Source organism: Trichosurus vulpecula, chromosome 1 (assembly GCF_011100635.1).
Source record: "Trichosurus vulpecula isolate mTriVul1 chromosome 1, mTriVul1.pri, whole genome shotgun sequence".
Classification (NCBI taxonomy): Eukaryota; Metazoa; Chordata; class Mammalia; order Diprotodontia; family Phalangeridae; genus Trichosurus; species Trichosurus vulpecula.
In genome coordinates this window covers 548128364-548156248 of record NC_050573.1, presented here as the reverse complement: position 1 = coordinate 548156248, position 27885 = coordinate 548128364, and the positions used below count along the sequence as shown (strand labels likewise).

At 48.6% G+C, this 27885-nt stretch overlaps 3 protein-coding genes across 5 annotated transcripts; 1 reads left to right on the top strand and 2 right to left on the bottom strand.

Annotated features, from left to right (window-relative positions):
* Positions 1–2238: 2238 nt before the first annotated feature.
* On the bottom strand, positions 2239–11216 carry TGFB1I1 (transforming growth factor beta 1 induced transcript 1). Of its 2 annotated transcripts, none has more exons than XM_036742119.1 (11): positions 11159–11216; positions 8790–8905; positions 8634–8713; positions 8351–8481; positions 8186–8273; positions 7865–7970; positions 7473–7670; positions 4410–4583; positions 4082–4163; positions 3707–3855; positions 2239–3578 (listed from the first exon to the last, which is right to left on the bottom strand). In XM_036742119.1, exons 1-11 carry the CDS (start codon positions 11169–11171, stop codon positions 3312–3314), a joined length of 1404 nt encoding a protein of 467 aa, XP_036598014.1. In that variant the 5' UTR covers positions 11172–11216; the 3' UTR covers positions 2239–3311. The 2 variants fall into 2 exon arrangements, with proteins under 2 accessions (XP_036598014.1, XP_036598015.1); XM_036742120.1 differs by having other exon boundaries at positions 8634–8686.
* A 938-nt stretch (positions 11217–12154) lies between these two features.
* ARMC5 (armadillo repeat containing 5) lies at positions 12155–18099 on the bottom strand. The gene is made up of 6 exons (XM_036741604.1): positions 17605–18099; positions 16114–16221; positions 15179–15965; positions 14221–14801; positions 13816–13948; positions 12155–13349 (listed from the first exon to the last, which is right to left on the bottom strand). The coding sequence occupies exons 1-6, from the start codon at positions 18074–18076 to the stop codon at positions 12560–12562; spliced, it is 2871 nt and encodes a 956-aa protein (XP_036597499.1). The 5' UTR covers positions 18077–18099; the 3' UTR covers positions 12155–12559.
* Positions 17841–24216, top strand: LOC118834159 (zinc finger protein 501-like). Of its 2 annotated transcripts, none has more exons than XR_005009343.1 (2): positions 17841–18745; positions 23452–24216. XR_005009343.1 is itself a non-coding variant. In XM_036741605.1 (2 exons), exons 1-2 carry the CDS (start codon positions 18993–18995, stop codon positions 23508–23510), a joined length of 1560 nt encoding a protein of 519 aa, XP_036597500.1. In that variant the 5' UTR covers positions 18876–18992; the 3' UTR covers positions 23511–24216. The 2 variants fall into 2 exon arrangements, 1 of the variants encoding a protein (XP_036597500.1); XM_036741605.1 differs by lacking the exon at positions 17841–18745 and adding an exon at positions 18876–20493.
* The last annotated feature ends 3669 nt before the right edge of the window (positions 24217–27885 follow it).

Genomic DNA, 27885 nt, shown 5'->3' with positions numbered 1-27885 from the left:
CAAAATTTTAAACGTCAATACCAAAAGGGTTGAAGACAAAGCAGATGGTGTACCAGGAATACGTTGTGCCTTTCTGATCAATACACTTTAAAGGAGAAACTCTAAAGAAAGCTGTTCTAGGAATTGGGGTTTGGAAGACATCTGCCATATGAAGCCAACTCCTCAGATTGAAGAGACTCAGGCAGAGAGGGGATGTGATTGAGACCTGGGGTTTACTTGTTTACAGAAAGCTGGAAAGAAAGTTTATTGGTTAACCTTGGGGGTGGGGTAGGGTGGGTAGTGAGACGATAATCTAAACCACAGGGTGGCAATATAAGTCTTGGGGAGACTAGGACTCTGTGGGAGTGACTCACTGGAAAAAGAGAATTATCCTTGCAGTAACCCCAAGTTCAGTTCCCTTCCAACAAGAACTGATGGGCCATTTGGGTGCTTCTGTTGTATCTGTTCATAGGTTCCTAAGAGACCTTCACAGCCTACACATTTTCTGTGAGGTGAAATAAAGGCTGTCATGTACACAAATTGTACATTGAGGGTCTGTGTGTGAGTTAAGGATGACATCCACATTTAGGAAAACCTGCACAGAGCTATACCTAAACTTTATTTTTGAAGATGATCATGGATTAACTCCAGGTGGAAGCGATGAGTCAAAGAGGGAAACGGACCATTTTCAGGACCCCCAAATTAATCTAAGTATGTGTGAGCCAACCAATTTGAGGAACTAGGTTATGGATTACACTTATAAGTTACTGAGATCTAGGATCACAGAGACCTTGGGTACTTGGGCTGTACCTTTCAATGAGATCACAGAGACTCTGGAGAACTTGCCAGAAAAGAAAAATCTTTGGGCTAAACAGAAAGTCTGAGGAGAGATGTTTGTTTTGGGGTTCCAGTGGCACAGAGATTTTCTGCAAAGTTTGAGAGGACATTACTCAAGGAAGTGGAAGGGTGAGAGCAAGATGCAAATAGATAGGTGTGTGTGAAGAAGCAAACCAGTAAAAGATGTAGCAGAAGAGTGAATGCTAAACACTGAGATTATACCAGAGGTGGGGAACCTTCAGCCTTAAGGCCACATGTGGCCCTCTAAGTCCTCAAGTGCAGCCCTTTGACAGAATCCAAACTTCACAGAACAAATCCCTTTAATAAAAGGATTTATTCTATAAAACGTGGACTCAGTCAAAAGGCTGAACCCAAGGACCTAGAAGGCCACATGTGGCCTTGAGGCCACAGGTTCCCTACCCCTGGACTACACCAAACCAGTAATTCCACTCAGCACATCTCACCTTTTCCCCCTTTTCCCAGAGCATGGAAATGACTGGCTTTAATTTCTATTGCAGCTTTGTTTTAAGTGTTTATGTTTATTATTTGATACTGGTAATAAATTATATGGCCAGCAACACTGATTTTTCTAAGCCTATAAATTTATGGTTTGAGAGATGGGAAGCTAGGTGATGGGAGAAAAGACTTCTGTGGGGCGGGGGGCAAGTCCATTACAGATAGAGTTTCTGCATTTTTGGTAATTAAAAAACCCCAGAACATACCCAATAGACTGCTATTGAACTTGATGAGAGAGAATTACCACGTAAACAAGCTAGACTGAGCAGTGTGGGGTACGGAGGTTGGTATATCTCTTCCTAAGAGCACCTGAGAGAGAAACTAACAGCCTGCATCACATGCCCACAGCCCTCTACAAATATAATTAGGGCTGCGGGTTTTTCAGTAACCAGTCCTTTTCTTCACTTCTTCAACCACAGAGGATACTAACTGGACAATGACTGAGAGCCACAGACTTCTAGCGTATAGTGAGTGTTCAGAAATGTGTTGAATTAATGAATGGACAGGCAGAAAGCCAGGAGATAGAGGACTGGGTTCGATTTCCCGCTTTGCCACCAACTCAGTGTGGCCTTGGGTAAATCCCTTCTCCTTTCCTGAATCTGCTTCTCCCCTTGTAAAAAAAAAAAGGGGGGGGGCAGGATAGTCTTTAATGAATCTTCCAGCTCAAACTGTCTAATTCATCAGGGTCCTTTCTGGGCTCAGTGGTTCCGTGGAGCAACAAAGTCAGAAGCTAAGCCCTAGGTTCCAGAAGGACAGCAAAAGGGTTTTTCCATTTCCATGGCAGAACAAAGCTTTGTGTTTTCGGATATGGGGTGTGTGCTCCAGCAGTAAAAGAATCAGAATTGGCAAAGGCTGCAGGGCCAGGCTCCTGACTTCCCTTGCTAAATCACAAACACAGGAAGCCAGTTTGTGGAATATGTGTTTATATAGACATAGGTGAGGACAGCAGTGAGGGAAACCCCGGGCACTCAGAAAATACCCTGAGGCAGAACCTGGATCCTCAATTTTCTTGGACCTGGTCCCATTCCCATAAGCTCTTTCTTAGTAAAATGCAAGTGCTTTAAAACCTAGAGAGGGATTCTATTACCCACATTTGGGGAAACCTAGACAAGAGTCCCCTACACTACGTTGAGTATCCCCGAAAGTCTATTCCTGTGGATAGACTTGAGCCAACTAGTATAAGGTTAAGACAAGACTTTACTTCTCACCATCCCTTTCCCATGAGGTGAGGCACTAATTCACTATACAATCCTTTGCCTCTCCACATTGCCCAGAGGGATGGAGCTTCAGGGATAGTTGTTGTGCTGCTTTTGGGAAGGGACTCTCCCCCAGGAAGCCTTGTTTTTTGTTTTGGAAGATCTTCCCACTATGTGATAGGTGTGGACCTCCTGGGACAGAGCTCTATTTAATGGACACTTGGTCCATTTTTGAACCGTTTAACAGGATTTTACTGAGCTAGTCTCCATCTTCACTTCAACAAGGCGGAATTCTGATCAGAATTCCCGATTTGCGAATCTGTTCCTCATAAATGAAACGAATTAATTAAACGGCTATCGGATTACTGGCACTTTGTCTCTGGCCTGCTGTTTGGGCATTCTCAGGTTAGAGACTGGCTCAGTAAAATCCTGTTTACTGGTTCAACAATGGACTGAACCTCTCTTTGGACAGGGGTCTAGTTAAGGGGCGGGAGTCTGCGGGCACTGGGTTCTAACTGAAAGGCCAGGTGTGCTGGGGATGCGTTCTTTTCTTGAGTCCGGCTCTCGAAGAGGGAAAGGATCTCTCTTTGGACGTGGGTCTAGCTCCTGAGTGAGGCCTCATGGGGGACGGAGTCTAATCAGGAACAAGGTTTTGTGGAAAGAGAGGGGAGGGGCTTCCTCGAGCAGTGCGGCCTCTCCTCGTACCAGGCTCTTTTTAAGGGGTCAGGCCTTTCTTGGAACAGGGTTCTAAACTTGAGGCGGGACCTTCTCGTGGGTGAACGCTCACCCGAAGAGCTTGAGGAAGCAGGGCTGGCAGTAAGGCTTGTCCGCACGCTCCTGGAAGGAGCCCTTGGTGAGCGGGCGCAGGCAGAAGGTGCAGGTGAAGTGATCCGGGTGGAAGCGGCGCCCCAGCGCAGAAACACAGCGGCCGGTGACCGGGAGCCCGCAGGTGGCGCAGAGGGAGCCGCGCCGAGCGTGGAAGTGGCTCTCGCAGAGCGGGCGCCCCTCGTGCTCGAAGAAGCTGCCTCCCGAGAAGGGCGTGAAGCACTCCTGGAGGAGCGGACCAACCAACAGAGCAGCTCAGGGTTAGGGGCCAAGCAGGGCAGGGGGCGGGCTGGAGAGCCCGGGTTCATCTCTTCCCCGCCCCCCCCGCCCCCGCTCGCCCCAGCCCCTCTCACCCTGCACACGAAGCAGTCTGGGTGCCAGAGCGCGCTCAGCGCCGAGATATAGTTCTCCAGGATAGGACCCTGGCAACCTTGGCAGCGTGGGGCAAACAGCTGCAGGAAATCCCGGCGGCAATACGGGCGGCCCTCCCGCTCGTGGAACCCTGCGGGTCCGGGCAAGGTGGGGTGGAAAAGATCAGGGGAAAGATCGGAAGATGAGAGGGCAGCGGGTGCCCCAAAGGGGGAATCTGGGGCAGTTTGGATGGGGAGAGGTGACTAACGGGTGAAATCATGACGGAAGGTGGCGGGGGAGGAGGACGAAGGGGAAATGTCTAAGGGGTGTGGGGGAATGGACTGCTTGCTGCTGGGTACCCCGGGCGTCTTTCTCACCCTCTTCCCCGAAGGGTTCCCCGCAGCTGACACAGCAAAAATGTTCAGGATGCCAATGGGTGTCCAGGGCGGTGACCATCTTCTGTAATAATAATAATAATAATGCACATTTCTATACCCCTTTAAGGTTTGAAAACGCTTTATATATGCTATCTGAAGGAAGGTGGGGCGGGTGGAGGGGCGGTCAGGGACTCAGGTGGCTGGAAGTGTAGGGCTCCCTAGAGTTTAAAAACTGCCGGAGTCGGGGGCGGGGTGGGAGAGAGGAGACTAAGAGAGACTGAGCCAGGGCAAGGGGTTGTGGAAGGGCGCTTCGTGCTACACGGCTCACGTGGCGAATGGGCTGATTGCAGAGACCACAGCGCGGGGAAAAGCGCTCGAAGTAGCATTCAGGGCAGTAAGGGGCACCGTCCTTTTCAAAGAAGCTGCTACCTCCCAGGGCCACGGAGCACCCTCCGCATAAAAAGTGCTCCGGGTGCCAGGTCCGGCCTAGAGCTGTCACTACCTGCAAGGAAGAAGTGGGTCAAATGGTCATAGACACATTAGAGCCTGGCTGATGAGTCTTCTAGTGTCCCTATGGTCATTTACCAAGTAGGCGCTAAACCCTGGCTTCTTCTAAACACCACCTGGCTGTCCCCCACCTCCCTCCCAAGCATCTCAAATTCCCTATGCCTCAAATTGAGTTTATTATAGCAACACAGGATTTCAGCTAAAATGGGTCTTTATTTAGCCCAGCCTGCTCGTTTTATAGATAAGGAAAATTACTTAAAGGTTAATCTTTCTTCCTAAACATATTCCTCCTTCTGACTTCACACCTTTTATAGCGGCAGCTCATTCACCCTAACATTCTTTTCTAGTTTAATGGGTTAGAAACCTTGATTCTTCCCTCTCACCTTCGGCTCTCATATCCAGTTAGTCACCAAATACCTCTCAATACCACCTTTTCTTTGGCAGTTCTTCCCAATGTAATACTATTGTTACCCTGGTATAAGATTCCATCACCATCCATCTACTGTTGCATTGGTTCTTCTGGACTTCACAATAACCAGCCCTTTCCTCCCTCCCTCCATCCTTCACACTACCGTCAGGATCATTTCTCCTGCACAAAGATTTGGTCATGTCATTCCTTCATTTCTTTCCCACTTCCCTAGGATAAATACCCTTTTCCTAGCACTTTTAAAAAACTTCATATACTTAGGTATTGTTTTATATTAAGGTTATATGTCACATCTCCCTTACTAGTCTGTAAAGCTCTATGAAGACAAATGTTATATTTTATCTAAACTGCCTCTCTCCCAATGTTTTCTGCATACGGTAATACTCAATGGGTCTGAGATCTCCCTCTCTCCAAGGGTCCTGCAGATCACGATTTCATGGTCGGTTACAGAAATGTCAAGGAAGAAGAGAACTGAAGGAAGTCCATTGGATTTGGCAAGAAAAAAATGTGGTCATTTGTGGCTTTTGAGAGGAGAGTTTCAGTGGAGCGGTGGGAACACAATCAAAATGGAAAGGGCTGAAAGTGGGGAATGAAGAAGGGAAGGCAAAGAATGCAGACTGTTTACTTTTTTGGCAATGTAGGAGGGAAGAGAGAGGGATGACAGCTTAAGGGGAAGGGGTCAAGGGAAATTTTTTTTAATTTTTAGGAATGATATGAGAATGTACTGGGTGTCCCAAAAGTCTTAGTGAAATTTTAATACATAGATATAGCTATATCTCACACAAACATATATGAAATATATGTATGTAAATATATATATATATATATATATATATATATATCACCAAAGCTATTAAGCTGTCAAAGCTCAAAACTACATTGAGATGTTTTTGGGAAACTGTGTGCCTGTGTGTGCATGTGTATGTGTGTGTGTGTGTGTGAGTGTGACAGAGAGATATGTACATGAATGAGATAGAAGCTATATATCACAAAGCTATATATATATACACATACACACACATAGAAAACATATAAAGATTCAAGAGAATGGATTATCAACGGAATTAGATGCTGGAAGGAATGGAATAAGGATCTCAGATAGAGGAGGCAGCCTTAGTCAGAATAGTAGCTTGTCCCAGCTCCATAAGGGCAGAAAGTTAATAATAGCTAATATTTATATAGCTCTTTAAGGTCTGAAAAGCACTTTACATATATTATCTCATTTTTATTCTCACAACAACTCTGTGAGGTAAGTGCTATTATGACCTCCACTTGACAGATGAGGAAACTGAAGCTTGGGTTGTGACTTGTCCAGGCTCACATAGGTAGGAAGTGACTGAGGTAAGATTTGAACCCAATACTTCCTGACTCCCAGATATAGCACTGGCCTACACATCCTGCCCCCTATGATGCCAATCAGTGATTAAAGATCACTCCTGCCCATTCAATAAGCCTCAGGTGGGGCTAAGGGAGGCTTGAGTAGAGGCAGGCCCACACCCTTTACTTACTAAGTGCTAAGCCCCAGGCCTACACCCTTTTGCTGACTCGGCGTGAGGCCCTTGGGCCCTAAGAAGAGTGTATATACGCAGAAGGTAGCCATTAAGGTCAGATTTCAGACCAAGGAGAAGAAGTAAGAACTTCTAGAGACAGAGCTGAGAATCTGCAGATGAGTGAGCTACAGAACTCGGAGAGCTGCGGAGAGGTGAGAGGGCAGAGTGGAGACTAGAGAGCTTTGGAGACCAGAGAACTGGAGCAGGAGAGAATGTAGGCGAGCAGATAGTTGGGATTTGTTGAGTGTTTACGGGAAGGCCCTAGCAGGGGGAAGGTTACAGGATGACTCGGCTCTTTGCTGTAATCCTGGGTTATAATTTCCTTGTTGTTACATTGAGGTGGACTTACCGGCTTTGGGATACAACTATTGCTATGTTGAACTGGGGTTACTGGTTCTGGGATTTGATCCTCTGGTCTCTAAATAAATGTTATACTTCCCACGCCTTCTACCTAGAGAATTTCTTATACTTTGTGATTCCACACGATACAGGCATGTTCATCTTTGAGACCATGAATCTTGCCTGATATACCCCTACAAACAGGTTTTGAGGTGAGGAGACCTAATTTCAGGGAAACAGGAGGTGAGATCATCTGCTGAGAGTGTGGAGAGGTTGGGGTGTCAAAGGATGCGAGTGCTTAGAAGAGAAGGTCTAGAATGAGAGTTGTGTGGAATGGGAAAGGAGTAGATAAATGATACATAAAAGATTTGCTTAACCGTAGTGAGGCCTCAGCTAAGGTTGCACAACATGTCTATAATTAACAAATTTAACACTTTTGTAACTCTCCCACAGAAATCCATAGCCTAGTTTGTGTGTGTGTGTGTGTGTGTGTGTGTGTGTCCTATTGTCTATGTATCTGTCTTTCCTCCCTCCTCCCCTCTTCTGCTCCCCTGGGGGCCTTACTCACCTGCCCAGCAATGGGTTTATTGCAGGAACCACAAAGGCCCTTGGCCTGGGTGGGGACTCCCTGTCGACTGAGGTCTGACTGTAGCAACCCCAGCATGGTGTCCAGGCTGCCCTCCGTGTTGGACCCTGAGGTGGGTGGGGGCGTGGTATCACTCACTGAGCTCAGCTCTGGCTTTGGGGTAGGCCCAGAAGCAGGAAGCTATTAGGGTATAAAACAGAGGCACCTGCCATTTGGTTCCCATCTGCCATTGAGCTGAAGGGGGAGGGCTTGGAGACAGGGAAAGAGTTGGGATGACCTCTCAGAGTTAGGTGGGTACTGGGATCACAGTGGCTGGGACTAACCAGAGCCACTACCCTCTCCCTGGAGACCCCTGACCCTTTCATTCAGCTTACATGGTTCTGGACACGGAAATCAGAAAGAGAAGCCATCAGCTTGTCCAATTCCAGGGTAGCTGAGGTGGCTGAAGGTTTTGGTAGTTGTGGTGTCGGGCTAGGTGGGCTGCAGGGAGATAGGTTGGGTCAGCAGCTTCCCCCATTTCTCAGTCCTACCAGGTCCCAGACCCAAGAACCCTAGCTCTCAGTCCTCCCTCTTACCAAACCCTCAACCCCATACAATGCAGGCATCTGGATCTGCATGCTTCCCACTTCTACCCCCGACCTGGGGATCCAGCTACCAAGCTGTAGCCCTTCCAACCCTGTCTCCAAGAGCCTCACGTGGTGGGCCTTTTCTTTTCCTCAGATTGCTCTTCCTTTCGTTTCCCATCAGCTGCCTTGCTGGATGGGAACTGGGACATGATTTCATCTGGTTGGAAGGAGGGGTTGTTAGTCTCACCATTACTTGCCTCTTCCCCTTATCCTCAATTCTCCCTCTTCTCTTACCCGTGATATTGAATTGGGTGGCATTGAGCTCCTGCAGCAGGCGGTCCAGTTCACAAAGCCCAGCACCAAGGACGCCACTGGAGGAGAATGGGGGTGCCGCTGGCTTTGGGGAACGAGGCTTACATACGGTGCTAGAGCCGAGAGGAAGAATGGGGAGAGGACTCAGAAATAAAAAAGACTCAGACCAGAGCCCAGGTGGCATGGAGGGAGCAAGCCCCTTGGACTTGGAGAAGGGTAAACTTCAGTCCCACCAGCCTCTAAAGGACATTTCCAGTCCCTTCACCTGTATAGATGGTCTTTGTCTCCTGAGGCCCCAGAGGTTTCCCTGGCCACCTTCTGCAGAGAGAAGCAACACATCTGAGGCTAGAGAGGAGCTTCAGAAATGATAGGGCCCCTCCCCAACCCAGGAACCCTAGACCCTTAGCTTTGCTCTTCTTACCTGCTGCTGCTGGCTATAGGGAGGAGGAGCAGTGGTGGCTTCTTGGGGCTGGTCCCTAAGAGCCCCAGCCCGAGGGATGTGGGATGTTGTAGACTCCAGGTCAGACAAAAGAGCATCTGTGAGAAGACTCTGAATGAGTGGACTAGAGGGTTACTTAGAGGTTAAGGGGCTGAATTGGTCTAGGTTAGAGGAGGCAAATGTTTGAAAGGGATCCGAAGTCAGAGTTGGGGTCAGAAACCAAAAGTTAGATAATCACAGGGTCAAAAAGCCTCCAGGGAAACCATACAAGGGTAAAGCTGGGAGCAACACAATATGGCCAAGCTGTTTCATCCTTGGCCAATCCTGGGAGTTGTGCCAGGTTGGGTGTTTTACTTCCAGCCATGAAAGCCCTTGTATTTGTATAGCAATTGTGTCATCTAATCCTCAAAACAGCTTCTATGAGGTCATAAGATTATAAACTGTAACAGACATTATAGATCATCTAATCTGATCCCTTTAGTATACATCCCAACCCCCTCATTTTAGAGTAAAAAAATGAGGCCCAGAAAAAGTGATGATAGCTAACATTCATAGAGCATCTTAAGATTCATAAAACATTTTCTAGCTATCTCATTTAGTCTCCATAACGAGCCTGTGATGCAGTTATTACCATCTGATAGATGAAGGAAGCTGAAGCTCAGAGTGGTGGTGACTGGTCAAAGGTCAGGCAGGTCGTAACAGCTGAGGTTCTCACTCTGGTTTTGTTGTTCCGTCCTGCCTGACTCTTCATGACCCCACCTTTTTCTGGCAAACATTCTGGAGTGGTTTGTCATTTTCTTTTCTAGCTCATTTTACAGATGAGGAAACTAAGGCAAACAGGGTTAAAAGTGACTTGCCAAGGGTCACCTGGCTGGTAAATGTGTGAGACCAGATTTGAACTCGGAATGATGAGTCTTCCTGAGCCCCTGTGCTCCATTCACTTCACCACCTAGCTGCTCCTTGGAGTCAGAGGACTTAGCTTCAAATCCACCTCTGACACTTTCTAGCTAGGTGACCTCAGCCAAGTCAGCGTATATGCCTAAGCCTCAGCTTCGTCATTTGTAAAATGAGGGGACTGGATTAGATGGTCTCTGAGATCTGCCTGCCAACTCTAGATCTATCATTCACAAAGAAACAAGTGGAAAGAAGAGAGGCAACTTTGTATGGTGCATTACCAGGTCACCAGGCTTGGAAGTGAGAACAGCTGGGTTCAGATCCCAACTCACAAAGTCACTTAATCTCTCTGGGCTTCAGTTCCCTCACTTGTAAAAGTAAAGAGCCTTCAAGGTCTCTTCTGGCTCTAAACGTAGGACAATATGAGGTGAACGTATGTCTAGAACTTGTCTCTCAGGTGTTATCTGTACACTAAGTCCTGGGCTCTTTGCTGGATACCTCATTGGCTCTTTTGGATTATTATCAGATCCTATCTTCTTCAACTCAACTTTACAGTTGGCCCTCTCTCACACTTTAACATTTAGACTCCTGGCCTCAGTGTCCATTTGGTTGATCTATGCCCCAGCCCCTTCTTCCAAACCTCTTCAGAGGGACCTCTCATCCTTCTCAGCCCTCTCATTAAGTAATCTGCCAGGCTCCCACACTGTTCTGATTAGCTCTTTCCCCCAACTAGGACCCCTAGATTGGGTTACCTACCAAAGACCACAATACGTGGTCCAAGAGGGGATAAGGGGGAGGCGAAGAGAGACAGTCACCGGGAGAGAAGTGTACTCCCTGGTGGCCTGACTCCCCTTCCTAGTCCCACTCCCTCCTCCACTCCCGCCTTTCTCTGTGACCCAGGCCCTTGTCCTCCTGCTCGAAGCTTTCTTCTGCAGACCCACACCCAGGAATCCCCACTGCCACCAACCTAATGCCTCCCCTCTGCTCCCTTCTCAGAACCCAGGTATCTGGTTCCTCCGCTCCACTCCCTGGTCCCTCCAGCCTTTCGACCAGTGAACCTCACTCAGTTCCTCGGGAGAAAAGGGGGAAAGGACTGGAGAAAAGTGCAGGAAGGGAGAGGCAGGAAGGGAGACGTGGAGCTGGGCAGGAGGAAGAGAGGGAGGGGAAGAGAAAGAGGAAGAAAGAGAAGCAAGAAGAGGAGGGAGAGAAGCAATGAGGCGGGGAGTGGCCGAGGACAGAGAACTGAGACAGAAATGGAGAAAAGAAAGGAAGAGAGCCCTTAAGGCAGAAGAGGCAAAGATGAATAGGGGTGGGGAGAGACGAGAGGAGGTGCGGTGTGGGGAAGCAGAAAATGAACTCCAGGGAGAGGGGCGGTGGGATGGGGTTGGGAGAGGCGATGGAGGCATCTCGGACTGGAAAGGGGGGCTCGTGGTCCCGGGGCTTCTAGCCCCACTCACCCAGGTCCTCCATGGCTGGGGTGCCGGGCTGGCTGGCTGAGGGGTAGCAGCAGGGCGGGGGCTGTGTCCGGTTGGGGGGGCGGGAGACAGCGGGGGGAGGGGGGGACGTCCGGGAGAGGGAGGCCCCGGCCGTGACCATGTAAGGAAGCGGGGACCAGATGGATGGGGGGGGGGGGCGGGATGGGAATTAGCGGGGAGAGAGGCTGGAGAAGGGGGCCTGAGGGGAGCCGGAGGGGGTGAGGACAGGAATAGGGATGGCGGGACACACCCTTAGAATGGCCACACCCCAGCCAGACACTCCGGAGCGGTGAGAGCTTAGGCTTGGAACTGAGAACCATCCACCAACAGCACCAGCAGGAAAAAGCCGGAGTGACAGAGGAGTCTAGAATCTTAGAGACAGAAGCCCAGGGGCACCCTCCCAGAAGTACAGAAGCACCTCCAGAGAACAGCCAATTCAGACACACAGAAATGGAAATAACTCAGAGAAGACGCAGATCCAGAGGGATGGAGATATTCATACACAAAGAGCTGAAAGGACAGAGATGCAGAACCCTTAAGCAGACACTCCTAGGCTCCTGGGCCATATACAGAAGACCCAACTAGCCAATGCTCACTTATCTTTGGGTTGTGCAAAGCCATTAAGAAATACAAAATAAAGCTATTGTTTGATCAATTTTTTCCCTTTTAGCCCCATTCAGCATGCCCAGGGACTCCTCTTCTGGAGCACACACTTGGGTGAATCCCCTAGGTCCTTCATAGAGATCTGCTGTGGCTGTGTGGGAGGTAATAAAGTTAACCACAACCTTATATCTGGCCATATACAGTGACCCCACATGCCAGTCCAGATTCACATCTCATCCATCCCTGGGTACATGACTTCAGGCTTGGACCTACTCAGCTGAAATAAGGATGGAAATGGGAACTGGCCACTGGGTGGAGGCAAGGGAAAGTTTGAGAAAAGATCCTTTTGGGACAAAAAAGAACCACACACTACATGAGGTTACCAACTCTGGAGCCTTTAATTTCAGTCTGGCTTCTATATGGGGCTCCTTTTGGGTGCTGAGGGCCTTCTTCACCTCTAGTCCTTGTAGGTCTGTACTCTCCATATCTCATTCTTGTCTCTGACAAGAATATCTGGCCTCTGGCCAAGTCCCCTTTTTCTTCCCCAGGCCATTCTCATATCTCACCCCCATCCCACCTCCCCCTCTAGTTTCTTGTACTTTCCACGGCTCCTCTTCCCTGGAATCTGCCTTGTCCCTCCCTCCCCCCAACTCCCCAGGCAACAGTTCTCCTTTTCCAAAGAAGCCTCCTTTTCTGGTCCCTGGGGCCAGGCTAAGGTCCTACAGGGCATCTCCTCTGTCCTTGCCAGGGCCCCTCAGAGTCCTGGGGCTGTGGCCCTAGTCACAGCCTCCCTTTCATCCCCATCACAGCCCCCAAAAGGGCCTCAGTCAGGGGCCCACCCTCCTCGCCTGCTGCCTCTACCAGTCCAGCTAGGGCTGTGGCCCGGGCTTGTGGGCTCCAGCCAGGTCCCAGGGTCCAGTGGGCACATCTTGCAGCTAGACGGGTTCCACCAAGACGGAATACCTCGCCTACTGCCTCAGGGGGACCACAAGGCCTGAGGTGCACACTTTCCACAGCCTCTTCCAGTTCTTCCTCTAGAACAGGCAGCAGAAATCGGCCAGCTGCCTCTAAGGCAGCTTCTGCCTCAGAGCCCAAGAGGGGTTGGCCTGGAGGTGGAATGGGCTGTAAAGCTGCCCCACAGCCCCGGCAGCCATGGAGATGGTGCAGGATAGGCCAAGCAGCCCCTGGGGACAAGCCCCTCAGTGGCACCAGGCTCAAGTGAGCCTCAGCAAAGCCTCCTGATAGCAAGGCTCTGAAGAAGGGGGAAGCATCGACTGCAGAGGCCCGAATGGCAGGTAGGCGCAGGCCTGAGTCCAACAGGAAGTGGAGGTCAGGGACTAGGGATGGAGTAGGGCCCAGCAACTGCTCATAGAGGCAAGGGGAGGTTGAAGAAGAATCCACAGGAGGCTGGGCAAAATCCACTGATGGAGAGATTAGGCATCGAAGGCAGGACAGGGAATCAGCAGCAAAAAAGAGGAAAAGTGGGTGAGGGGCTGGACGAGAAAGTGCCGTCAGAAGGAGGCGGAGACCACCTTGATCTAGAAGTAGACGCCTCCAGAGAGCTGGTTTCCTGAAAGACAGAGGGGTGGGCACAAGAGTCAGTGAGGGCACTTGAGACAATACAGGCCTTCTTACCTCACAAGAGAAAGTAGTACAAGTCCCTGCTAGAAACAAGCTCTGGGTGGCCCTGAAATAGGCTTATGACCTTGCCCATTCCAAGGAACTTACTATGAATCTCTTTAGGACAGAGAGGCAGAAAGCATAGAGCTAAGGGAAGGGAGGGAGAAGGCGGTAGGGAAGATGGGAGGTAAAGTCAAGGAGAAGAGAATTAGGAATTTGGGGATTGACTGTAGAGTCAAAGGGAGGGAAGACAAATACTAAGAGACCTTGGATTACATAGGTGAAGCAAGCAGCCAAAGGGAGGGAGCAAAGTCTTTTCCTAACATCTATGGATCTTTCACAAATTTCTCTTTTCTGCCCTCCCATCCTATCCCTACAGCCTCAGGAGCATTCCCCTGGCTCCTAAAATAATGTACCTGCAGATGAAGGGCAGAGTCAGTGCACAGGCAACTCGGTCTTCTGGGGTCCCAGACAGAAGCAAGTGAGTGAGTGCTCCCACCCCGAAGGGAGACTCAGCCTGGACCGTCAGGTTCTGGAGCAGCATTTCACCTGGGAGGAGAAGGAGGGTCAGGTCAGGATACTGGATCACTGAAGGCAGCAGAACTGATGAGGTAGAGAGGATTGGCAAGGAAGGTTTAAGATGCCTGGGTTTTTGAGGGATAAAATTACAAGGAGAGAGGTCACATAGGTTCAAGAAAACTAAATATGGGCAGCACAGAGATCCGGGTAATAGGAAGAAAGAACTTCCGGGTTGTAAAGAGAGAATAAGGGGCAGGAAAACCCTATGTTTGTGTACCTGAAAAAAGAAAGGGGTCACTCACCTAGTTCTCTATGTTTTCGATCGCCTGCTCGAGCTCGGGGTGGCTTTGAGGCTCGCCAATCGTCTGGAGCAACACCCAGCACTAGCCAGGCCCGGATGAGTGCAGCACCATAGCTTCGGACAAAAGCTTCTAGACAAGCAGGGTTGCAGGTGAGGCGGGTCAGAATTCGAAGGGCCCGGGGATTTGGGGGGCCAGGGGCCCCAGTCACATAGCCTAGCAGGCCTTGCAGCGCTGGACCAGTCACTAGTGCCCCACTGGGATCTGGGGCCTGTGAGAAGCGTGACAAGAGTAAGAGTGCTGGCCCTTCCCGTCCCCACAATTCTTCAGCCCGACCAGATATCCTCAGGGGGGGTGGTGAAGGGTTTGGGATGTTGCCTGAGTGGCTGGGAGTCTCCAAGCCTAGGGAGGCAGGGTTTGGAGCAGAGGTTGGTGGGGAATGGGAAAGGCTGTCCTGTAAGCACTGCTGCTGGAGGGGTCTCACTGGGGCTGTGGGAAGCTCTGGCAGGGGGCAGTGTTCAGGGGACCAATCAGGGGAGATATCTCCAGGTGCCACCGCATAGCCTTCTGATATCAGCCATGACCTGGAGGATCAAAGAGAAAGACATTTAGTGTTCCTATCAGACCTAATTGAAATCATGTTTGAAAAGTGCTTATCACAGTGCCTTAAAAGGGGGACATAAAAGGCACTTAGTTGAAGCATTAACTAATAATAGCCAGTATTTATAAACCACATTAAAACAACAACCCTGCAGATGAAGAAACTAAGGCAGACGAAGGTTAAGTAGCTTGCCCAAGGTCATACAGCTAGTGTCTGAGTCTAGATTTGAATTCAAGTCCAGTGCTTTATCTACTGTGGTATTATATTAGAGAATATAAAAATTGGGAAAGATAGGTAGAGTCAGGAAAGATTTGATCAGGAACTGCAGATCTAGAGAGACTGCCCAAGATGCTGGCTTACCTGAGGCTCCTGAAGCTTCCAGCCTCTGTTGGTCCTGGGGTCCGTTCCTCAGGGAAGTCACAGGAAGCAGCCTCATGGCCCTCTTCCTCCTCTTCTCCAACTTCACCACTTAGCTGCCCTGCCAGCAATGGCACAAGCCCTAGTGCCTGCAGTCTTCCTAGGGCCCCAGTGTCATACAGGAAGCCAACAAGTGCTGCTACTACACGAGGATGAAAGGCCTCTGCCCGTGGGTCTCTCAGAAGGGACATGAGCAGCTCCAGACCCCCAGCATCCCTCAGTCGTGCTCGGTTAATGGCCTCACGGCACAGAAGACAGACAGCCCGTACCAGGGCCTGCTGGGACACTGGGCCTGCACCACTGGGCCCCCTTCTCCTCCGGAGTTCACTGAGGAGAACTTCCACACCACCAGCATTACCCAAAGCAGGACGCACTAGGCCCTGGGCACACAGGTTGGCCAGAGTCAGGATGGCTGCATCACGTACTGTCCGCTTGGGGTGAGTGGCCAGGCTCACCAGGGGTCCCAGTCCACCACCAAGGCTGAGTTGTTCAGCACAGGCCCGTGAGCAGCCTCGGCTTAGCTCCAACAGGGCCCGAGCCAGGGCTGAAGTCAGGGCAGGGTCAGAGGTTGTAGCCAGTAGCTCTGCCAGGGGCCGAACTGCCCCCTGTTGGGCTAGGGCCAGGCGGTGCTGAGGTGAATCAGCCAAGTTGCGGAGGGCACGGACGACGCTCTGGAGACATTGGGAATCCTGAGAGGCAGTGAGGATCTCAACCAGCAGAGGCACAGCACCTAGACAGAGGAATGGAGAAGAAAGGGAAGGGTGAAGGAACATGTGTTTGAGTCTTCCAATTCTGGGCTCCTATCTTCTCTTTTTGCCAAAACTCAGGCACTCCCTCCCTGCCATTCCCATGCCCCTTTCCCCTCATCAAGCTCTTACCGGCTCTGTGGATGTCTCCACAGCTCTCAGCCTCCATAGCCAGGTTCCCCAAGGCTCGGGCTGTCCGGTTCTGTATGCTGTCAGTCCTCACACACTGCAGGATGCTTACTAAGGGCAAAAATGGAGACAAAAGACATACTTCATTTCTCAGCACAATATAAGGGCACAGGCTAAGTCTTATCTAAACTTTGTATTCTCACCCCCACCCCCACAGCCCAGACCTAGTATTGTGTATAAAACATGCACTTATGTTCAACTAAAATTCTTCAATTTGGGGGTGAAAGTTTTTTGTATTTTTGAGTCCCAATTTTACCGATGACTTGCTGCATGACTTTGGCTAAGTTCCTTGGCCCTTCTGTGTACTGATTGTCAAGTAGGAATAATACGCACTATTCTTTACAACCTCAACCCTATAGAAATACAGATGAGAAGAAAAGTACTACAAAAGTCCCTGGAATTGCTTAGTAACAGAAGCTGTGTGGTAGGAATGTCCATTCAATATGAGTGTTTCATCTTTTCTCCTATGGAATACAGACAGCGGCACCTTATTTAAAAGATAACTGACAACTTCTGACTGGCTTCCAATGACTATCTCCCAAGACACCTGGCTGGGACTCTTATCAGAGGAGCTTTTTGTCTGCCAGCCAAGGAAAGTGAGCACAGCCCACTCTTAGCCTCCTTTCACGAGCTTTATATTCGAGCCTGTGTTCCAGAATGCTGGGGGATGTATCAGAGTCCTGCGAATGCCTTACATGTTTTCTGCATGTTTTTATGGGTTCTTTTGAATCATTTGCATCTTCTGCATTTTTATTTTAAACAAAGACCGTCCCATACCTGATAGCCCTATCGCTTTGAGGACTTGCACAGCAGTTGGGGTTTCCTTTTATCTACATCTTAGAAACAAGTTATACCTATTCTATTTGGAGATTGTTCTTCAAGAAAACATCAGATGGGCTCGGGATAAAGAACTAGAGAGCTAACGATCATTTGGGGTCAACTCCCAGAAACAGATCAAGGCTGGGTGACGTGGAAGTCACCTCCAGGACCACGGGGGTTTTCATTAAAAAGTAACACTTAAGCAATCTAAAGACATCATTTAGGTCTAAAATGTCAACGCAAGGCCAAGTGAGTTCACTCCCCTCCCCCAGACCGTTGTCTTCTATTTTATTCCACCCATGTGGGCTGAAAACAGGACCATCGTGAGGTATGGCGGGCTGAGTATGGAAAGAGTAACATCACAGTGGGAGAAGAACCTGCAATACTAAGGGGGCTGTTGCATCACACAAGATGGGGTGATTTCACATAAAACCCCGTGACGTCACAAGCCCCGTCCTCTTCCATGAAGGCGTGGTCATGCCCACACGGCGACTTCCCCCACATGTCCGGGGCCTCAGAGGTCCTGTAGCTTTAAATCCGTCGTCAGAGGGGAAACAGCAAAAGGGCAAAACCGAATCGGGGCGAAGGGCGGAGGACGAACAGCTGGACACTCACCAAGTGGGAGAATACCGCCGAGTCTGCGCACTTCAGTCCGGCACGCCCCCTCGGTGCAGCAGTTGGCGAGGATGCTGAGGGCCAAATCGAGCGTTCTACGTAAGCGCGCTGGCGCTGACGTAGGAGCTGAGGGGGCGGAACCCGAGGAGGGGGCGGGACCGGCAGCGCCCGTCGACGTGGCCGGTAAGGGGGCGGGGCCGGGGCCTGCTGGGGGCGGGGCGGGTCCCGCTGCCACTGCTGCCGTGCGCCGCAGCAGAGCGAGCAGGGGGCGGAGCCCACCGCGCGCCCGGAAACGCTCAATATCCCCCGCCGCCTTGACGTGGCGCGTGCGGAGGGCTAGGAGCGCGCGGCTCAAGGGGGCTTCGTTGGCTGCCGAGTCCTTTCCCCCACCCGGCCCCTCCACGGCCGCTGCTGTGAGCTGCGCGAGGCAGAACGAGAGCGAGTCGGTGGGGGTCGGTTTCGCCGTCGCCATCTTGGCCTGGGCCTGAGGCCCCACCCCCCTTTTTCGTGGCTCCGCAGAGAACAGGACTGGAAGGATGGGGCGGGACTGTGCACGTCTTCTGGAGGACGCCTTTTAAATGGCCCCGTCGCTGTGATGCACACTGGGAATTGTAGTTCACACCTCCCCGGCTCCACTTCCTGCGAGACTCCCGATCACGTGGATGGTGGGCTGTGACCAACGGCCGTTCGAAGCACGCGAGGCATGACGGGAGTGGTAGTTCTTTGTCAGATTCTCTGTACTGGAGACTGGGGCGCGGTGGACGCTGGGATACGTAGTCCGTGATTATCGTGTACAGCCTATTGTGGGACGAGCGGAGAACTCCCGCTCCCAGGGGACAGCGCGCGGCCCCTTCCCCTCGAGAACCCAGGAGTCCGACCATGGAGTCTCTGGACTACGCGGTTCCCGGTGCCCCGGACGTCGCACTTCACGGCGCGGCCCCAGCCCTCTGGCATTCTCGGACGCCGCTGCTCCCTCTGGGGTCGGCTACCCCTCAGACACGCCCTTGTGGACTCCAGGGTCGCGGCGCCTGCCCCAGGGGTCCCAACCCCCCCGGACTCACGGCCGCAGGGGGTCCGTGAGCTTGTCCGGGTCTGCCCGGGCCGAGAGGCCTGGCAAGCCTCTACCTTTTTTCCCGACGTGGTAAGTTAAAGGGTTAAGCCCACAGAGGATCGCTAGGGTCTGGGTCCTAGAGAGGCCAGGCTGGGGGGGGGGTTTCCGGTTCCGGTGCTCGGACACCTGGAGCTTAGTGGCCCACTCCGGCTCTGGTCGGTGCACGGGGCCAGCTGCAGTCCCGTGGTTCCCTGGTCCTTCCAGCCCACCGGTTTTCCCTTAGGAAAGGACTTGCCCTTTCTTCCTTTACTCTTCTTTCTCCCCTCTCCTCTCCAGGATGGAGGGAGGGTTGAAGCCGGGGCCCCGGGCACAAGAAGAAGAGGGTCAGCGAAGTGACGAATCCCGGGATGGAAGAGAGGAACAAGTAGGGGTCGGAGGGCTGGGACGTCTGAGCCCCAGGAGGGTCTTGGAATGCCCTTTTCTTCCCTTGGGGCAGAGAGATAGGGAGGACGCCACTCCTCAGCCAGGAGCTCGGGAGGATGAGAGAGCTCCAGGCCTGGCTTCTGGAGACCTGCCCCCCAGCCCTGTTTTCAAGCTCCCCTCGGGACCTCCTCCTGAAAGGCCCTTTCTTGTCTGGCCAGGCCAGCCAGCTGCCTGTGAAATGATGTTGGGGCTCCAGAGGCTGTGTGGAGCGGGCCAGGGGGAGGAGAAACTGGCTGGACTGGGTCTCAGGACAGCCCTCCCAGGGTCCAGGCCTTTTGGTTGTCTGCAGTGCGGACTGACTGTAGCTTGTCTCCCCGATCTGATTCACCACCAGGGTACCCACCCAGGGGAGAAGCCGTACAGGTGTCCTGAGTGTGGCAAAGAGTTCCGTAGGGGCTCAGACCTTGTGAAGCACCACCGTGTGCACACTGGGGAAAAGCCTTACCCCTGCCCAGACTGTGGCCGTTGCTTCAGCCTCAGCTCCAACCTGATCCAGCACCGAAGATCACACACGGGCCACCGGCCCCACAAATGCCCTGACTGTGGTGAGGGCTTTGGCCGAAGCTCAGACTTAGTGAAGCACCAAAGGGTCCATACCGGTGAGAAACCGTACACTTGCTCTGAGTGTGGCAAAAACTTCAGTGTCAGCTCCAACCTCATCCAGCACCAGCGAACTCACACAGGAGAGAAGCCATATAAGTGTGCAGACTGTGGAAAGAGCTTCAGTCTGAGCTCTAACCTGCTGCAGCATAGGAGGTCACATACTGGGGAGAAGCCCTATAAATGTGCTTGGTGTGGGGACAGCTTTGGCCGAAGCTCCTATCTGCTCAAACACCAGCGTTCTCACACAGGTGAGAAGCCCTATAATTGCTGTGAATGTGGCAAGAGCTTCACTAACAGTTCTGACTGTCTGCGTCATCAGCGGACCCACAATGGTGAGAAGCCCTTCAAGTGCCCTGATTGTGGTAAAGGCTTCAGTGAACGTTCCCAATTTACCGATCACCAGCGAATCCACACAGGAGAGCGACCTTATGCCTGTGCAGACTGTGGCAAGAGCTTCTACCACAGTTCTAAACTTATCAAGCACCAGCGTTCTCACACGGGAGAAAAGCCCTACAAGTGTCCTGAATGTGGCAAGAACTTTGTGGATAGTTCAAACCTCCTGCGGCACCGACGGACCCACATTGGGGAGAAGCCATATACTTGTAGTGTCTGTGGAAAGGGATTCAGTCAGAGTTCACACCTGCTTATCCACCAGGCAGCCCATAGTGGTGAAAAGCCTTATGTTTGTCTTGAGTGTGGGAAGGCTTTTGCCCGAAGTTCTAACCTGGTCCAGCACCAGAGGACCCATCAGGGTGGGCGTCCCTATAAATATCCTACTTTTGGTCAGAACTTTGGTCTTGGCCCTGAATTTGTTCAGGACCTTGGGAGCTCTTCAGGAGCTGGCTTCCTCTGACCCCTAGCCACTAAAAGTGACAGAGCCCAGGTCAGATATACTCTGGGGTGTGAGCTCTGGGTCTTGCTGGGGATATCCTTTGTGTCCTGGAACATACTTCCTCTTTTGGGACAGGGACAGAGATTTTGAGTTTCAAATATGAAGGCTTTCACTATTCTTCCTCCCCTGCTGGACTTTTCAACTGATTGATGGGTGGGCTTGAAGGACTAAGGCAGACAGGGCTAGAAAAAAAGACTTTGAGGGAACATCATAGTTACCTTTAAGAATTTTAAAGGCTGTAATGTAGAAAAGGATACAGATCATTTGGTGTAGCTCCTGATGGTAGAACTAGGGCCATTGAGAAGTTACAATTAAAGCTATCTCTTTTTAAAATGGGTCTGAGGTAGTTAGAGAAAACTTTAATTTCCTGTTACTTGCCTTCTCCAGATGCTAGGTGATTTATCTAAATGAAGTATCGTAGAATGGATTCAGTACTAGAAGAGAAGTTGGAATAGATTACCTGTAAGGTCTTTTCCATCTCTGTGATTCTGTGGTTCTCAGGCTGTGTTGGGACACATTTAGGCCTAAGCTAGGATGTTAGGAGGCTTCACTGATGCTATGGGAAGGGGCTACATGGCATTGAAGGAAACAGGGTTGTACCTATGCCCAACAATAGAGGGTAAAGAATGGGTGAGATAGTTCTCATGTGCTCAGTACCCGAGTCCTGAAGACTTAGGGAGATATTCTTGAGGTAAGGGAAGATGGGTAACTTTGAATGTTCCCAGCTAGTGTCCTTTGGCTTAACTACATGAAATCTGTTTTCACTATTAGTGTCTCTCCAGGGTTCTTATGTTGCTCCCCTGTCACAAGAGGAAGATGTATATGCTTCATCACACGAAGATGTTGGGCATTTTGTGTTTTATCTTCAAGGAGTAGGTGTATAGCCTGGGGAATAATAGTGCTTAATTCAAAGGAATTAATTGTTAATGATGGAATTTAATCTTGTAATGAGAGAGCAATTTGGGGGCTTGGTGGAGAATCATTTCCAGAGCTTCCCAAGGAACAGTGTTTCTGGCTGCAGGTCCAATGTCTTCCTATTTCTTGATTATCCCCACCCCCACCCCCTGTGCAGGTACTCTGTATCTTTGGGAAAGGTAGGGGCTGGTTGCACTGGGGCTGATTATTTCTTTCTGTAGGCTTACATAGAGGCCTTCTTCTTGGGAGACCTGGAATGGATAGGATCAATCTTTTGCTATAGAATATAGCTCTGGGCTGTTGCTCTAGCATAAGGAGAAGAGGCCTCAAGATCCCTGGATGTCAGGAGGGTTGAGGGGCCTTTGGAGGTGTTTGAATGTTTTGGTGCTCAGAGAAAGTATAAACATTGGTTGCAGCCCTCAGCCCCCAATAAAGATGGTGTCTGTGATTGAGTATTTTTGCTTCAAACTTTCATCCTGTTCTTTTTTTCTCCAGAGGATTCTCCCTGTACTTCAACAAAATGGGTTAGTGGGGCAAGCCATCAAAGGACTCAAGAGAATCATTTTTCTCAAATTTTCTTCCCCTGGCCTCAATGCTTATATCTCTGTAAGACAAAAAAAGGGTATTTATGAGTGACTGCTGTCCCCCTGCTCCCCAATCTTGTTAAGAACATTTTGCCCCAGAACTGTTTCACTTACAGTATTTGACTTACTCTTCAGACACTCAGTGGAAAGGGGTAGTGTTTCCATTGTGTAGTTGGGTAAGCTAGAGCTGTTTGCTCAGTCAGTGTTTGGACGAGTTGTCATATTCCTTAGCTGAAGGTGGTATATAGTTCTGGAAGAAAGACTAGATTGGAAGTCTGATCTGAATTCTAGACTCAGGTATCATCAAATGAGATCCTCAGAGGATCTACCTTGGATAATGTACATTATTAATTGAAAAGCATAAAGTGGTACACACTTCAATCTTATTTGTGTAATACTTATGCTACTTATAAGGATTTCACAGTGTATTTTCTCAGGGAAGACATTCTCCTTTATTTTTAGAACTATGGGTACTGACCAGAATGGTTGGGAAGACCATACTTGTGAGGAAAGGAAAAGCATTTGGGACCATAATTATTTAACTTGGAAAATAGAAAGTTCATAACCAGGACTACTTTACTGTCTTTTAAGTAGATGATTAAAGGTCCTCTTCTTGTTAGAGAAGAGAAACCATTTAATTTGCATAGTAAGGTTTTAGGTTCAGTAGGTAAACTCTTAACACAGTTGGTAAATTATGGAAAGCAAGGGATAAGAATGCAGTGAAATATCTCCTTCAGTATTATGTAGAATAAGGGTCTTTCCCTCCATGTCTTCATGGGAAGAGAGGAGTATGAGATTGGGGAGTCTGAAATTCTATATGATTAGGCTCCTGTAAAGAAAGGGTTGGGATTCATGAGAGTATAATCACCACGAGACAATATCTAGAGTTCTTCTAGCCCAGAATTCTGTATGGGGAGGGTTGGGTGGGTAGTGGGGTGGTCAACTGGTTATTCTCATTGATAATCAATCTCAAAAATAGAGTTGAACCTAAAATCACATTTAATAACTAAACTGTAAACCTATCTTTAACTTGTATTTTTATTCTTTACTGTCCCATGAAATAAGCTTCCATAGAGCTACTACTTGCTATGTAAAGCAGGATTTCCTTTTAATTTTCTTACAATGACCTTTCAGCATCAAGGTAGTTTTAAATTTGGTATTCTGGGATTTAGCACACACATCAGTTCATTGTTTATTGATTCTGCATTTATAGGATTTTGCATCCAGTAACCATTTATTAAATACCTATTATGTGTCAGGCATAGTGAGATTTACATTTATTTATCTTTTTAATCTTTAAAAATTTGGTCTCATAACAGCTTTCCTGCCACCAGACCTCATCCCTGGACTTCTTCCTCTGGAGATTTTCAAGTTCTAAGATGCCTCCCCATGAGATATGCAAATGAGAAGGGGATAAAGTACTCCAGATGCAGGTGTCTCATTTCGCAGAAGGACTGGGGGAATCATTCCTGTTTTGTATCCTCTTCCACCATCTAGTCATCTGAAGTGGTGATGTCTACAATAACAACAAAGTTCTCATTGATGACACTGACCTACCTGTCACTTTTTTTGGCTCTCTGGTTTTTCTGTAAATTGTTTCTGTTAACTTAGATTTTACTAGCTGGCACTTTGGCATTATATTAGAGCTGAAGGAATCTTAATAGATTATCTTGTCCAAGACCTTCATTTTATAAATGAGGGAACTGAGGGCTAGAGAAGTTGTATTATGTCACATACAAGCAGTGTGTGTTTCTGGTCTTACAAACAGTACGTACCAGAACCGGGATTCAAACACGGATCTTTTGACTCCAAGTCTGGGGCTTTTTGCCTTAAGTTAGTGGTCATTCTACAGACCCAGGTGTGTAACTGTTCACATACTCTTCTGGTTTATTAAGGGGAAAAAGTTCATAAGACAAGTCCTAGTGCCAGTACTGGAGAATACCACTATTCTGGAATTCTTCCAGAGAAGTGTCCACTTATCTTTATCCTTTGTTTAAGCTCTATGAAAGGTTATGAAGTCCCATGGGGACTTGCTCTGATAATTTTCTTTTGAAAATTAATAAAAGACTTTTTGAAAAGTAAAATTGATTTAATGGTTAATGCTTTGCACATTTACCTTTCCAAAGAACTGTAGCACAATAACCGAGTATGTAAAAACTAAATACGTATTGATCTCTTTTACGTCTGCATTTCCAACGTTCTCACCCTCACCCTCCCAGAAAGCTGTCCCTTAGAATGAAAAGAAAGAAAAAAAGGCTTCAGCAAGACTAATATCAGTCAAAGTCTGACATTTGTAGTGTTCCATCCCCATGATCCCTCCCTTTGCAGGGAGAGAGGCACCGTCTCATGTCCCTCTGGGGCTGAGCTTCATCACAAGTTTCTGCTGTTTTTTTTCCTTGCATTTACATTGTTCTGTATTATTTTCTTGGTTCAGTATTTGCTTCACTTTGCATCGGTTCATATGAGTTTTCCTGCGCTTCTCTGTTTTCATCATATTTATTGTTTCTTATAGCGCAGTCATATTCCATTGTTAACCAAGTGCTTTGGATCATGTTTTGTTAATGCTCCAGTCTCCTGCCTTGACAAGCACATAAATATTGTTTGCATTACATTGGTGCTATGGAGAGAGCGCTTGACTAGTTGGTGGAATAGGAATTTGGACCCTGGTCCTCTTGACTCCAAATTGAAGTATTAAAAAGAGTATGCTGCAGTCAATTAACAGTAAAACAAAAATCTTATACACTTCCAAATTTGGGTCGGTCTTGAACTACTTTCTATTCTGCAATCTTAGAGAATTAAGATGAATAATGTTAGCACATCTCCGGATTAGTAATGCAATTACTGTCCAATTAATTCCACCTGCAAATTAACTTCAAATTTAACCAAGAACTGGCGGATGTAGAAACAATAGAGGAAATGGGAAGAGGGGATATGTAGATGTCATCTGAAAATTACTCTCAACATTATTCCTCCTCCCCAGATCTTGGTGTAAGTGCTCATTCATGTGGGATTTTCTATACCTTAGCATAACATTTGTAAAGTTTCACAGTTTCAAGGTACAAGTTGATTTCTTGGAGTTCGTTGCTAGTTTCCCCAATTCAGTTCCTTAAATATCAGCTGAGTGCCTGCTACAAATATCTAGCCCTTTCCTAGGTGCTGTGAGGGAGACAGGGAAGTATGTGGACAGGATCCTTCACCCAAAGGCCGGGTGACTCAGAGTCCATTCAACAAATGCTTTCCCATCTAGGAGAGACTGGAATATGAGGGGTTTATATTTCTGTCACACCATATCCCCAGGAGAGGGAGAGCTAGGCACTCATAGGATGGAAAAGAGACTTAGAAGAAAGACTTGGAATTTAGCAGTAAAGCTTCAGGTGGTGGAGGCCACAGTCTAAGAATATTGGGTCCCGAAGTGTATAATCATACTGGTTCAGAAGCACTCTCTTTTCCATCTCACATCTCAACCCAAGTTACCTGTGTGTGTCATTCTGATTCTCCTTTCTATCCAGGATAACTCCTACCTTCTCCCCTCCCCCCCGATGCTTACTTATATTCCTAACTAGTCACCTGTCGCTACTGAACCTTCGAATCTCCGTTCTCTGCACCCTCCCTTGAAAGTTTCAAACTCTTATCCCCCCATTTCTGCATGTTCATCAGTTTATCATTCTCCATCCACCTGTCTGAAGAGAAACAAGTTTGTAGGAGAGGACTGAGTGCTGGGAGAGGAACCTTCTGCCCCTTAGCCCACTGGCTTCTTTTTTTCCCTTTGCTAGGACTAATGTGATAATCTTTTTCCCCTGCTTTTACCCTCTGACACATAACATCTTGTCTCTGCAACCCAGGCCTCCCTCTGAACCTGCCAGTTTCCCTACAGAGTGGCCCCTTTGTACTTTTAGAGGCACCAGTGATGTCCTAGTCTAGTGGCTAGTGATTTTGACAAAAGTTGGATCTGAGACTCGGAGGCACACACGGTTCAAGGCAATGTAGGGGAAGGGCTGCTCACTGCTATGTACAAACAGAAGTGGAGGAGGTTGGGAGCTAGGACTGTGGAGCCCCAGGAATAGAGAAGAGGGCAAAGGATGGTCCTTGGCACTCAAAGAGCTTCCGCTTCAATGAGGGAGACAACAAGGAAGTATGTACAAACAAGCTATGTACAGAATAAATAGGAAATAAGGGCAGGCACTAGAATTAAGAGAGGTTGGGAAAGACTTCCTGTTGGAGGTGGGATTTTAGTTGAGACTTAAAGGAAGGCAGGGAGGAAAGTAGGTGGAAATGAAGGAAAGCAGCCCAGGCATGGGGAGTTTGGGGGATAACCAGAGAGAACTCCCAGAGCCAAGAGATGGAGTGTCTTGTTTGTGGAATAGTCAGGAGATGAGTCACTGGATCAAAGAGAACATGGCAAAGAGTAAGGTGTAAAAGGCTGGTAAGGTGGGACACGGCTAGCTTATGAAAGGCTTTGTATGTTAAACAGGATTTTATATTTGATCTTGGGAGGCAATAGGGAGCCCCTTGAGTAGGGGTATGTGTCACATAATCAGACCTGCGCTGTAGGAAAATAACTTGGTGACTGGAGCCTTTTTTTCCCCTTTGATTTGATACTTTTGGATTTGAAGATACTTTTATTATTACAGTTATTATATATACAACAGAATTATATTGGGAACATTTAAAGTTATTCAAAGACCTCTATCACTGGTGAACCTTAATTTTTTCAAGGAGCAAGTCATCAGGGAGATGTTGTAATTACTGCCCTGTGAACAAACTGAGCTTTAATTAAATAACTTATGTGGCAAGACTTGAGAATTGGAATTTCCTCTCCAAAGTAAAAACATTTCAAGTGCCCTGTATAACATATTTAACATATAACATACTTGTGCTTAAATGTAAAGTATGAAGCCTGTTTAAAAAATTAAGTTCATCAGTATTTATACATCCATTAAATTTAAATAAATAACGTACATTCAACATGCTCTCAATATACAGAGAGTCTCCTGGTAGGTTGCTTTTGTTTTTTTTTCTTTAATAGAAAAAACACGTCCCTAGTATTTTCAAATTTTTTGTTTTTAAAGCAGACTCAATATGAATATACTTTGGTCAGGGCAAGTAAAGTTCATGCACGCTTGCCCAGATCTGTTTTCTGCCCAAAGTTTCAGCCACATGTCTTGGTCAAAGGGCCTCTTATCTGTGTGCAGATGCTGAGCTACAGCCAAAGGTCTTTCTGTAGGTGGGGTAGTGGTAATCCTGGGCCAATCCCAGCTAGCTCTTCACATAAACGCTTCCACCCTTCTATCTCCTTGAAAGTCCAATCAACCAATAATAGTCCTAGTTCCTGCTGTTATTTAGCTGAGTCTTCCATTCCCTATTGCTCTGGTTTTCTCATTCCCCACTGCCCTACATGATCAAGTTCTATAGCCTGAGAACCTTGAATGTCTTGATTTTGCAGTGACTCCTAGGCACCTCCTCTAGCTCCTATCAAAGCCGTTACAAGGGGGTAGAGGTAGGGATGGGTTTGGGGTTGCTCACCACTGCGTGTACATTGGAGCAGGTGGGAACTGAGGCCGAAGTCTTTGCTATAGGTAGGAGACAGGTAGGGCTTCTTACCCATGTGAATATGAAAGTACAAGATGAGATTGGAGTTTTGGCTAAAGTTGCTCCTATTCAGGGCAGAGGTGGGGCCATTCCCCTTTTTATAGCTGCTCTGTTAAGAGGTCATCAGGGAACTCTGGCAGCAGCAATACCCACACTGTCCATAT